General features: G+C 34.6%; 1 protein-coding gene across 2 annotated transcripts in view; it reads right to left on the reverse strand.

Annotated features, from left to right (window-relative positions):
• Window positions 1-337: 337 nt before the first annotated feature.
• Window positions 338-13024, reverse strand: part of LOC123532461 (double zinc ribbon and ankyrin repeat-containing protein 1-like) — a 51097-nt gene continuing 38410 nt past the window's right edge. For both annotated transcript variants that reach the window (XM_045313929.2, XM_045313907.2), the window contains 9 exons: window positions 12436-12454; window positions 10572-10770; window positions 9821-9924; window positions 7745-7916; window positions 7400-7482; window positions 5642-5722; window positions 3924-4057; window positions 2491-2565; window positions 338-2137 (listed from right to left, as the gene is read on the reverse strand). In XM_045313929.2, the coding sequence (XP_045169864.2) occupies window positions 1981-2137; window positions 2491-2565; window positions 3924-4057; window positions 5642-5722; window positions 7400-7482; window positions 7745-7916; window positions 9821-9924; window positions 10572-10770; window positions 12436-12454 (1024 nt within the window). In that variant the 3' untranslated portion in view covers window positions 338-1980. The remainder of the gene's footprint in view (window positions 2138-2490; window positions 2566-3923; window positions 4058-5641; window positions 5723-7399; window positions 7483-7744; window positions 7917-9820; window positions 9925-10571; window positions 10771-12435; window positions 12455-13024) is intronic.

The raw sequence follows: 13024 nt of genomic DNA on the forward strand, positions 1-13024 counted from the left end.
TGCCACACATTGGTTTCAAAGGAGATTGTGATCGTTGTTTTTTTTTCAATGGCACCCAGAAATTCATGAATTTCATCAATTCTGTATAGTAGAAGGGTCATTCCTTACAAGTTTGAATAAAATTTTCACAGCTGTTATAAGCGGGATAAGTTAGTGTCTAGTCCAAGTTACGACGTATAATATCACTTTCATTTCATTTAAGTCTCACTGCCAGGGGTGGTAACTCAAGTTGTTACTAGCATATAAGACAAGAATGACAAATGACAAAATCCATCTGATTGCCTTATTCGAGCTAAAGGGACATGATCTAAAACAAAAACCAAGACATAAGAGGATATGTATTTACAAATTTTATTATTTCTATGAGCTATTAATATACACTTGTACCATAATGCAATAATAAATAACGCTACTCATACACATTAACAAATATAACCAGATACTGCTGACACTTTACTTGTTTTGAAACTGTAAGACATCTTAGAAAATAGGCCTTATTTCAAAGCCAAAAAATACAAGAAATGACCATTTTTATTGGAATATTTACATTCTGTCTAATCTAAGAAGACAATTATATCTGGCTCTACACACTATCTTATCACAGATAACTAAACTGTACACAGACTACATAAAAAAAAATCTTTCTTCTGAGAAAAAAACAACACATAATTAATTCTAAATTAGAAAAAAAAATGAAAATTCCTTGACTGAGCATTTACAAAGTTATAATAAAACACATTCATTCAAAATTTTTCTAAAAGGGTATTTTTTCTATATATTCTACTTTTTAAAGAAAATACAATGGAAAATAGCACTATTTTCTCTAATATTAATCCATTATTACCTGTACAACATGATAAACTACTATTGAAAGAAACACATTCAGATATTGAGTAAATTGTTTTTCAGAAATGTGTGTAGATAGCATAAACTTATTATCATATATAGACTAGCTCCTAGACTATCATACATCTTTTTACATTTTTATTATTGAATGTAGTGAACCAAGCCAGTCCATATCCTATGTCCACTACATAGTCTGATAATTTTAACATCATTCCTCTGTGAAAAACAGACTGGCTTTTGTCTCTGTGAAACTGAATTCGACAAAAAAGGGGAAAAATGTAGAAATATATTTATTATCAGTCTAGTGGCTAGTCTATAGCATATATAAACTAATAATTTCCATGTACATTATCTTTGTATAAAACACAATCATAAAAACATTAAAGGCATCAATGAATTTTCCAAAACTTCTGCATTATGAGCAAAACCAATTTAACTACATGTTTTTTATATAAACATGTACCATTATATTCAGTCATCAATGTTCACCACTATCATTAATAACCTGTAACGTTTATTTCATGTTTCTCTTTAAAAAGATTACTTTTAGATTATTTCTAAAAAAAAAAATCTACATTTATTAGTTATGTAGCCAAACCTGTTAATGTGAAGCAAAAAAAAAAACAATAACAACCAAGAGGGTCGAGGATATGCACCCTAAAGAATGTACATGTTTTTTGTATGCAATATTTTTGTTTTTGCCTATATGAGAATGAAAACTCTTCAATGCAAGCACAACAGAATACTTCAACAAAGGCTACAGTAGTTCAATTTGATACATTCTTACAAAGAATAACGATGCATTTCCATGTATACTACATCTTCTTTCTAGTATGAACACCTCATATTTACTAAGCAAGTATACATAATTCTGCAATGCTAAGCTAATATTCATACAAGTAATATTTTATCTAATGTATGAATGTTCCTAATCCCACTTGAATAGTACTTTGAAATGCGCTTCCAGATAATGAGGAATGGCACTAATCTTTCTTTCATTATAATATCAACATTACATCCCTTTTCAAATCATCTTGTCCTCCAACTATTCTCTTGTACATTCTTCACATTGTCAAGTTCACCTAGTTAGTATGGCAGTGTTTTTCTACATCTAGATTCTATCTACATCCCATTTCAATAGCCTTTATTTTTAGGGCGTATCATTTTATCTAACTGCGATTGTCCTAGAGCTGCAGCAAATTTCTTCACAATATTTTCGTAACCTCCTTTCACTGCAAGGTCATATGGCGACTCTCCTTTGTCATTCTTAATGTTCTGATTGGCACCATTACTGCAAAGGAAAATTATATTGTGAATACACCTGCCTTAAGCATCCAGATTATGTCAATCCCTTAAGTGGCTGTTTCACACAGGTTTGAATGTAACTTGGTTCTATGTAAATTAACTCAACTGTACCTTTCCACTACATAGGAATGACCAAGGATGATTCTTTCAATCCTAAACTGGGTGCATGAAGTTGTCTAAACCAAGCTAACTGGGCAGATTTATCATGCCAATGTCATTTCTTGTTTTTTTATCTATAAACACCATGCCGTGTCTTTGTAAAATATCTTTCCATCTTTTGGAAATTTTCTTGATATAAACCTGACAAATAATCTATCCAAAATTGCATAAATAACCTACCTTAACAGTGCCTCAACAACCTTTCCATTTGCGGGTCCCACATTAACAGCTTCATGGAGTGCTGTATTACCCTTACTGAAAACAAATATTAACATAAAATTGCTAATGTTTACTTAATGTACCCAATACCCATACATAGTAAATGTAAAACTGTATCATGGAACAATCAATACTTCAAACAGTGCGGCATAAATTACTTATTATCCTTGTAGAAATTGAATAAGTATTTTGAAACCTGAACAAGAATTTTCTCTACTTATTAACCCTACCATGCTAAACACAATGGATTCTACCTTTGCCACCAGTGTAGATCCTGATCAGCCTGCACATCCATGCAGTCTGATCATGATCTGCCCTGTTCGCCATTCAGTCAGTATTTTTTTTACTGTCCAAATTGAAAGATGAATAAGTTAATCATAGATATTCAGAAGCGTATGGGTTAATCAGACTAGTTGTCAATCACCTTAATTTTCAATGATTCAAGGCAAGGGCCAATGTGACAAAGACTAAGCACACAATGCCCAATTTTGCAACTTCATGTAAATCAAGGGCTATAAGTGAACTGGGCTATCCTGCTGGTTATTAAATTTTTCTGAGATATCAAAACCATAAACAGTGTGGTCAAAATTTGTGACTACTGGATAGAACTACTCAAATTAGAAAGAGGACACTACCAATACTTGCAAGTTTTAGTAATTCGAGGGGAATACCCTTGTCAATGGGACAATCTAAATGATTATCAAACTTGAATGATATATAATACTCATAAATATTGTGACTCAATTTGGTGAACAATGTTAAAGAACTACTCAAGTTAGAGAGCAGATCTTATTTTCACATTTTTGAGTAGTTCAAGGGCCACAACTCCTGAGAGATTTGGAGGATCCAACTGGTTAGCAAACATGGCTGAGACATTATGCCCATAAGCAATGTGACCAAACTTGGTGAACACTGAATATAAGAGCTGCTAATAGAGAGTGGACATGTCATTTTCAGAATTTTGAGTAATTCAGAGCAATAACTCGAGAGAATCTTTGAGGATCCAACTGGTTTAAAAACATTACCCGAGATAGCATGCTAATAAAAACTGTGACCAAGTTTGATGAATATTAGATAGGAACTGTTAAGTTAGAGAAAGGGCCTTGCCAACCCCTAAATACAGTGTTCCCACAAAACTTGTCATTTCTTGCGTATATGAGAACAATTTCTTCTGTCATTTTTGTTTTATTGTATTTTTCAAATAAAATTTCTGGTAATAATTTACTCTCTGCTAGGAACATACAATCAAATACATGTAGATTTTAGGAGGGATGGCAATGTTATCACAGTCTATTTAAGTGTGCTAGCACCTAGGATTGTTCGTCACTAATTGGCAAGTTGGATTGTCCTGAAATCATCAAGATGGGAATGGTAAAAACTGCTATCAGACTCACATTGTAGAAGGTCCTTTCTTATCAATGTCAGCTCCACCATTTACAAGTACAGATATACAGTCTGCCCATTTATTCTTTGCTGCTATATGTAAAACTGGAATGTTATTCTTATTCACACAGTTTGGATCTGAACCCTGGAATATAAAGACAAAAAATATAATCATAAAATTATGTATTTGCTATGACATACACAACATCAATAATTTACTTTGGCTTTCGTTGCTGAATACTTCTTGCTTACTACATGTATAGGATTTCAGTAACATGAAACCTACTTATTTCTGTATTGCAAAAAGTTTTTAATGCATATGGCTGATCTCATCAGTGTGGTTGTAATACATCAGCATTACCATTAAAACTGAAATATCATATCAACTCATGACTGGTTGGGTTGTTTTGGGTTAAGTGACATTTTCCATAGGTATTTCAGTTATGTAAAAACAGGCAGTTTCTGGATAAGGTACCAGTTCAAACCTGTTCTCTGCAAACAGCTGCCAACTCCTCCATGTGGACGTAAAAAAAAAATGATTTCAGATGCAAAGTCTTAGATCAAATCCTAATGGAGAACATACGCCTCAACTTCGGATCAAACTGCTGGTACCGCAATCTTTAAATCTATGCTCTCCATACTGAGCTAAGCAACTGGGCTCAATGAATTTTATGATACTAGAAAAGCTTTCATTTTTAATAGTGTTTAGTATATGTTCTCTATAAAAAATGTAAACATACAATGAAACTCAAAGCAAACATAAACAAGACCTGTCGAGATCAAGGTTTGGATTTTTCATATACATATATATTATACCAGATTTAAATAGTGCCCTTGTTATGATAAACAGGTTCGAGTGTGCTTTACAAAGCACTTTATATAAAGATGCTATTTGTATCTGATGTTAATAATTGCTTACATGCAAGGTATAGTTACTTCCCCATTTACTACATTATTCCAATTCTGCAACACACTTACTTATTATAAACTTAATGGGTAAAAGTATGAATTTATTAAATTAATCCTTTGCTAATGAAGCAATCTATCAATCTGCAAATGAACCACTTTCTATAAAATCTTCTCAGAAAGCAGGAAGTAACTTCCAATCATATATTTAGCAGATTATTTCTTTTAATGGAATCATACTTTGTACTTGTTATAATGAATTACATGGACTTAAACAAGGAGCTGCGTTCAATAAACGCTTGATGCCCCCAGTGGCATCCTTGTTGATAGATTTTGCACCAAAGTCCAAAAGGAGGTCAAGGTCAAACTGAGGTCAGGTGATGTTTGAAGATGAGGAATGGTTACAGTTTACATCATTCTGTATTAGTATCAATTCATTCTTGTAAGGGGTATTGATGCTAGACGAAACGGTCCCATTTGGTTAACCAAGGGATGGCCCATATAAAGCAACCTAAGTCTAAAATGAGGTCAAGGTCAAGGTTAAACTAATGTCAGGTGATGTCTGAAGATGAGGAATGGTCGCAGGTTACATCTGCATTAGTATAAAGTCATTCTAGTTAGGGGTATTGATGCTAGACGAAACGGTCCCATTTGGTTAACCTCGTATGGACGGATGAACGAACAAACAAACGGACGGACAGGACAATCACTATATGCCTCCCGCATCAGTGGATGCTAGAGCATAAAAATTTAATCTGTAGAGTTACCAGAGGGCCCACCTCTTCATTCAGAGGTCACTAGAATGTAAAGGAGATTTTCTTACCTCATCAATAAGTTGTTGAACTTCAGTAGGATCTCCTTCCCCTGATGGTCCTACTTCTTTCAGTAGTAACTGGTCCTGTTTCTGAAAGTAGTATAATAATAAATGTTATTGCATTCAGTTGCATTATAGTATAATTCAATACAAATGAGCCATTAATTTGATGTAAGCAAAATCCAACATATAAGTAAAGTTTCAAAATGTTTATGCAGGTGTGTTTCATTAAATATATGTCCTTAGAGTCAAACATGTATTATGCAGCTAGGCAAGGGAGCAACATAACCTGGCTGCTTACGACAGGTGACTGCTAAAGACAAGGGCATTTTATAAAATTATAAGAAAAGGTCAATTTGGGAAATTAGCTGACTGGCTGCTTTAGGCAAGTGGCTGATTAGTGCAAGTGGTAGCTAAGGCAGGCTCAACTGTACTTCAAAGCATGGACTTTAAGGAAGTTTGTCACACCAAAGAACTGTTAGAAAGTTTAAGCTGTCATATTATGGTTTCTCTTGGGCCATCATTCATTTGTTAACCAGATTTTTATGAGGAACAATCTGGGTATCAGTTTTGTAAAATTATGCAGCAATTAAGTCTACCAGTTGAGCACCCTTCTGTAACGAGGTATTTACATAATTTCTCTCCATATATAAGACAATATCATTGCTATTTTCTATCATTCTAAAAAATATTTTCAAGGTGGTAATAAGAAATGCTTACATTTTCGAAATATTACAGTTTTGAACTTATCAAAAAAAAAAGAAGAAAAAAAAAAGAAAGATTTTGATGGGGAATTTTCTGTTGCAAATTTTAGCCACTTTTAACATCAAAACTAAACAAGGAGCTGCCTTTTCGAAACACTAAATCATGCTTCCTGGGTGTATGGCCATACATGTTTTTGAGGTTTAGAAATTAAAGGTGAAGATCATATGAAGGACAAGGTAATCTATTTATATGGAAGTTTGTAGGTCTTGCCACTAGGTTTGTTGAGTGCAAGTATGAACTAAATTGGGTCGTTTTTTGTTGGGATTGGGACCAAGAATTATTAATTTTTGTTTTAAGTATGATGATGAAGGTCATATGTGGGTCAAGATCATCTTTATACAGGTCAGTTGGTACGTCTTGCTACAATGATTGTCGAGTGTGAGTATAAACTAAATAGGGTCATTTATGTGGGCTCCAGACAATCTGGGTCATACTGATGGATGAAAGTCAAGGTAATCTATATTCAAGTCAGTTTGTAGGTCTTGCAACAAGGTTTGTAGAGTGTGAGTATGAACTAAATTGGATCAACTAAGCGGGCTGTAGGACCAAAAATGTTGTTTATTAACGTTTTAAAGTTTGAAGGTGAAACTCTTATGAAGGTCAAGGTAATCTATATACATACATCAGTTTGTAGGCCTTGCTGCAAGTATTCTTGAGTGTGAGTATGAACTAAATCGGATCATTAATGTGTGCTGTAGGTAATTGGTTCGAACAGACAAACAAAAGTTCAACTGCTAAATCTGCCCTGGGGCATAAAAATCAATTTGACATATGATTGTTATAAACCTTTCAAGATATTTTAGTTAGCATAAAAGCAACATTTCTATGCAACAATTATCTCCAATTTCTGGAGAAAAAATACATGTTTTTGGACATGAAACTGACATTATTTAAGCCATTTTAAAAATTTAAAAAGATCATACTACCTTCCTTGGAGACCTTTATAACAATGTAAAGTTTTTTAATGGATCAGGAGGATCAAATAATAATCTAAAAACTTACTGAAACTCTCTTCACTGGTTTCTTCTTCTTGATGATTTTCTTGCCTACTTTCTTTGGAGAATCTTCAATTATCTCTTCATAATCTAAATACATTTTTAAAATAACTTTGTAATTATCTGAATTAAGATTCTACTAAATCATTCAAGTTACACAACACTTTTTGTTTCTTCATAATTTTTTTTTTAACTTATAGACTTAAGTTTGAAAGTCTGGATTTGACCCAACAGCATTTTACATATGCTAACTTTAATACCAGGGCCTTACTAATTAGAAGAATCTTCAGAAGAGTTCAACATAAACTGAGAGTATACAGGTTTCCAAAACTCATGTTAAGTTCTAATATACCATCCGAGTCTGATCTGTATGTGGTCATATTGTCCTGTTCTGTATGGAAACTGAGATAATCTCCTGTAATGCCCAACTTCTTCCCAGCAAATTTATCTTTACCACCTCTCAAGGCAAATGTCACAGTCAAACTGAGTTCATAACCATCCTCCTGTACTGTTGATGTCAACAACTAGAAGAAAGACACATGATAGTGAAAATCACTGCAAGCAGGAATTTATTACTTACGGCCTTAAAAAGAAGAGCTGTCTAATGAAAATGTGCTGTTTTTTTTTGTTGTTTTTTTTTGTTTTGTTTTTTTAAAGTCTTCCACCTTTACTAACTTATATATAAAAGCTTTTTCTAAGTTAAAAATGGGGCATGATTTTGCTAAAATGTGAGCCAGAGTCATGAAACTTGATGAGCTAGGTCATCCCGTGATGCCAAAGACGTGGAGTATCTGAAAATATCTGATCAAGTAATTCTTAAGAAATATGCTTACATATATAACTATTCTAAAACTTCTATGCTAAAAAGGTGCAAAATTTTGACAAATAAAAACAAGGATTATGAGGTTTACCAAAGGTTCACTTCATATTACCAAATGTATAATGTGATGTTTGAAAGCTCTACGCCTTGCGGTTTTGGACAAGATTTTTAGTTTTTCCTTTCGGTTGCCATGGCAACCAGAGTTCTGCATGGAATTGAATTCTTTAAACAATTTTGAAAGGGGACCACCCAAGGATCATTCCTGTGAAGTTTGGTGTAATTTTGCCCAGTGGTTTTCAAGACGAAGATTTTTTTAGAAGATGTTGATGGACGGATGACAGACGACTGTCGACAGACACTGAGCGGTCACAAAAGCTCACCATGAGCCTTTGGCTCAGGTGAGCTAAAAATAGAGTTCTTGAACTTTTCCCTTAATGATGACTAAGCAATAAGTGAAGTCTGAAAGCATAGGTCAAGCAGATTTTGAGAACCCTGCTTATATATCAAAAACCCAAAACTCTAATTAAAAGGGGCTGATTTTAACAAAATAAAATCTAAAATTACGAAGTTTAAAAGCATTACGCTTAGCAGTTTTAGAGAAAACATTTATATGCTAACAAAACTGCACAGATTAGTTCAACACTATTGCTCTTTTTTCTGGGATTAAAAAGTTTAATGCTTTTTTGGGGGGAATAAAAAGTTGTTTGTTTGTAATCTGTTTATTAGCCAGCTGTACCTGTTATAGCAATGCCAGCTGAATCTAAGCACTACTAATAACAGCGATTTTTTTTGCCATTTTGGGAAAGCGTCCGCGTCCGGACAATTTGGGAAAAATAGCGTCGTTTTCATCCTAATTGGGAATTTTGTGTAACATACAAAATTACAATAACCTCTTTCCTGGATCTAACTGAGTAACACTAGAGCTAGTGTTCTGATCATCACAACATGATACAGTGACCTGACTCTGAGATAATGATGGTTGTTCTAAAGGCACACACTCTGGCACAAATTTAACCAGAGTTACACAAGAGTTCTCCCAACTCTGACATGAAAACGACACCGATGCCGACGATTCAACGGACGTTTACTTAGTCAGAACAGGCTGTGAAGATGCCCGTGAGAATCTGAACTCCACAAGGCTTTTGCAGCCAGCAAGCTTAGATTTTGTTAGCCTTTGAACATTATATTTGCTGTTGTGACTCACTGTTCGCACAGTTTGTCACTGGTTCTACAGAAAAAGATCGTGGAAACCGGTTACCGAAAACAATGCATGGTGCGATTGATTAAATTCGCACTTGTGATGACAGAGAACATGTTCTAAATTTTAATGGAGTATTTGCCCTTTGGTCAAAATTAGTAAACACTCGATTAAAATTCGGAACATATTTTCTATAATCGGCGAATTTCACAATGTCGGGATAGCAGCAATTTTAAAAATGTTTGTAGGCCATTTTTGGGAATAATTTGGTCTGAAATTGGGGAAAATGGTCATTATTTTCAACTGGGAAAGGGTCCGTTTTACGGACCCTATTAAAGAAGGAAAAAAATCGCTGAATAATTTTTTAATGATTTTTATAATGCAAACAAATGAAACAGCGTTTGTATTACCTTTCCCATTTTAGGTTCTCCAATCAATGCTCTGAATTCAGCATCATTCTGTGCATGAGCTTTTATATGCTGACAGACATGTTCTACCTGTTTACGCCAGTAACCTAAAAGGAGAGAAAACTGGTCATCACCAGTCTGAAACAATACTAAACATAGCTTTATTCTTAAATCAAACGAGACATTTCTCTATGTATTCATTACTTAGAAACAGCTGTTTTATACAAAGCTTCCAACTTTTTAAGTAGTTTACTCTAAAACCTAACAAATTTGACCCTAATGTGAAGGATAAATGACTTCAGTGCATTCAGCAACCATGACAATAATTCAATTTGTGTATCTTTAACTTAACTATAAAGCCAATTTTGCACTAAAAATATCTAATACTGCAATTCCAGATATATGATCTCAGAAATATGAAACGTTTTTCATGATATGGATCTGTGGTGTACTCTTTGTCAAAAGAAAGAACAAGAAATTATCATGTAACTAATAATAAACTAATACAGATACATTTAAATGACCTGTCTTCAAGCTTATAAAACCCAGTCTGAGGACCAGTCCGGTAACGCAAAGATGCCATTGGTCAATTTCAAATTTGAGCTTGGAATCAACCAATCAGATGCTCGACTTTCCAGACTGGTCCCCAAAAATCTCAGCTTGATAACCTTGGACCCAGGATTCAGTTGATATAAAACTGATACCAGCCTATACCATTCAGTTTACAGAGAATATACGAATGAGAATGTGTTACCTTTGCCAGGACTGACAGCTGTTAACAGAGGTCTCCTATCCCTCATCTGTCTCTCGTAGGCAAGTTTATCTTCCTCCTTCTCTTTCTCCTTCTCCATACCCCGTGTTGAGGGGTAGAACAACCCAACTGTCTGTGTGGCTATTGTGTTAGATGGCCTGGGTGGGGCTCCAAGTGGGGTACTAACTGGTAACCACTGTGCCTTAATTTGAAATGGTGATTAATTAATATTAATTAACAAGAGCTGTCTCCATAGGATGACACATGCCCCCGATGGCACTTTGAATGAATAGTTATGGCCGATGTTAGAGTTTAGGACCTTTGACCTACGGAGCTGGGTCTTGCGCGCAACACGTCGTCTTACTGTGTCACACATTCATGCCAAGTTATTTGAAAATCCATCCATCGATGACAAAGATATGGACCGGACACGAAAATTGCGGACTGACAGACCGACAGACGGTTCAAAAACTATATGCCTCCCTTTGGGGGCATAAAAATATACACAATAGGGCAAAGGTCTATATAATCATACTGTATTATTCTCCTTATAAATATTCTCTAGACTGGTAACAGTTTCTTTACTGACAGAATGATCATAGCATACACGTTCATGTAGCTGCTTAGATTCTATAAGAAACATAAAATTAACAGCAATATGACTTCAGAATATATTTCATAATATCATACTATTGATGACACCAACATTTATAAAACCAAAAGGTAGTAAGTAAACATGGGTTTCACTCTTGAAAAAGGAATAAGCAATATGAACTAGAGCTATCACTAAAGGTGATGAATGTACCCCCCGCATGCACTGACACAGAACACTGCAATTTGACGCACACAAGATTGCATAATTATGTGGACTTATGTATATAGAATGTATGTATACAGTATAGTAACAAAAAACAAAGTCCCATAACTATGCAGAATATTTATCTAAAAGAATGTAACATGCACCATGCACAACTAGGGTTGGTACTGATCACTTGTGTGAAGTTTCATTAAATTGTGTGTAAGGGTTTGGTAGATTTGACACGCACAAGATTGCATATGCAGACTGTATGTACATAGTATGTTAACAAGAAACAAAGTCCCATAACTCTGCAATTTTTGTCGCTGAAAGAACCTAACATGCCCCATGCACAACTACTGTTGTCACTGATCACTTGTGTGAAGTTTCAATAAATTGTGTTAAGGGGATGAGGAGAGATGGTGCGCACAAGATTGTGTCTATGTATATATAGTATAGTAACAAAAAAACAAAGTCCCATAACTCTGCAAATTTTTTTCTGAAAGAACCTAACATGCCCCATGCACAACTACTGTTGTTACTGATCACTTGTGTGAAGTTTCATTAAATTGTGTCAAGGGGATGAGGAGAGATGGTGCGCACAAGATTGTGTCTATGTATATATAGTATAGTAACAAAAAAACAAAGTCCCATAACTCTGCATTTTTTTCTTCTAAAAGAACCTAACATGCCCGATGCACAACTACTGTTAGTACTGATCACTTGTGTGAAGTTTCATTAAATTGTGTTAAGGGGATGAGGAGAGATGGTGCGCACAAGATTGTGTCTATGTATATAGTATAGTAACAAAAAAACAAAGTCCCATAACTCCGCAAATTTTTTTTCTAAAAGAATCTAACATGCCCCATGCACAACTACTGTTGGTACTGATCAATTGTGTGAAGTTTCATTAAATTCTGTCAAGGGGATAAGGAGAGATGGTGCGCACAAGATTGCGTCTACGGACAGACGGACAGACAGACAGACAGACAGACAGACAGACAACCTGAAACCAGTATACCCCCCCCTTACAACTTTGTTGTCGGGGGGTACAATAAGGAATGATCTTACCTCCCTGTTGAAGCCATTTCTGAAAAGAAAAAACAACAAGTAATTAGTTAAATTATTCCATCATAATAAACCTTTATTCACAATAAAGAAGTCACTTTTTTGTGGTTTGGTGATTATCATGCAAGTTAATGTTTGCTTGCTTTGTTTGGTTTAAGCCATTTTTCAACAGTATTTTAGCAACAACCTGCTCTCTGCAAGTAACTGACAACTTCCATACAAGAATAAGAGGTATATGACCCATGACCTTTGACATATTATCTTTAGTTAATCATCATGTAGAAAATGTGTCTCATCCATGATTCAAACATATGAACTTTTAACTGAAAGACTTGCTCTTTACCTATTGGGTCAACTGGGCAAATTATGCAAGATTACCGTAAGTACTTATTTTCATGAAATACCAATTAATTTCTCATTCCTTCGCTGCTAAATATTAATTACAGAAACACTCTGTTTTACAGTCAAGCCAATTCCACATGAAAACTGGTCTAAATTGTATACTAGTGAACATGCTCAATCCAGCAGGATGAAGTATAATGAATTAATCCTTAGCCTGCTAAATTTCTAAAATGGACTGATCCATCCTTCA

Source organism: Mercenaria mercenaria, chromosome 1 (genome assembly GCF_021730395.1).
Source record: "Mercenaria mercenaria strain notata chromosome 1, MADL_Memer_1, whole genome shotgun sequence".
In the NCBI taxonomy this organism is placed as follows: Eukaryota; Metazoa; Mollusca; class Bivalvia; order Venerida; family Veneridae; genus Mercenaria; species Mercenaria mercenaria.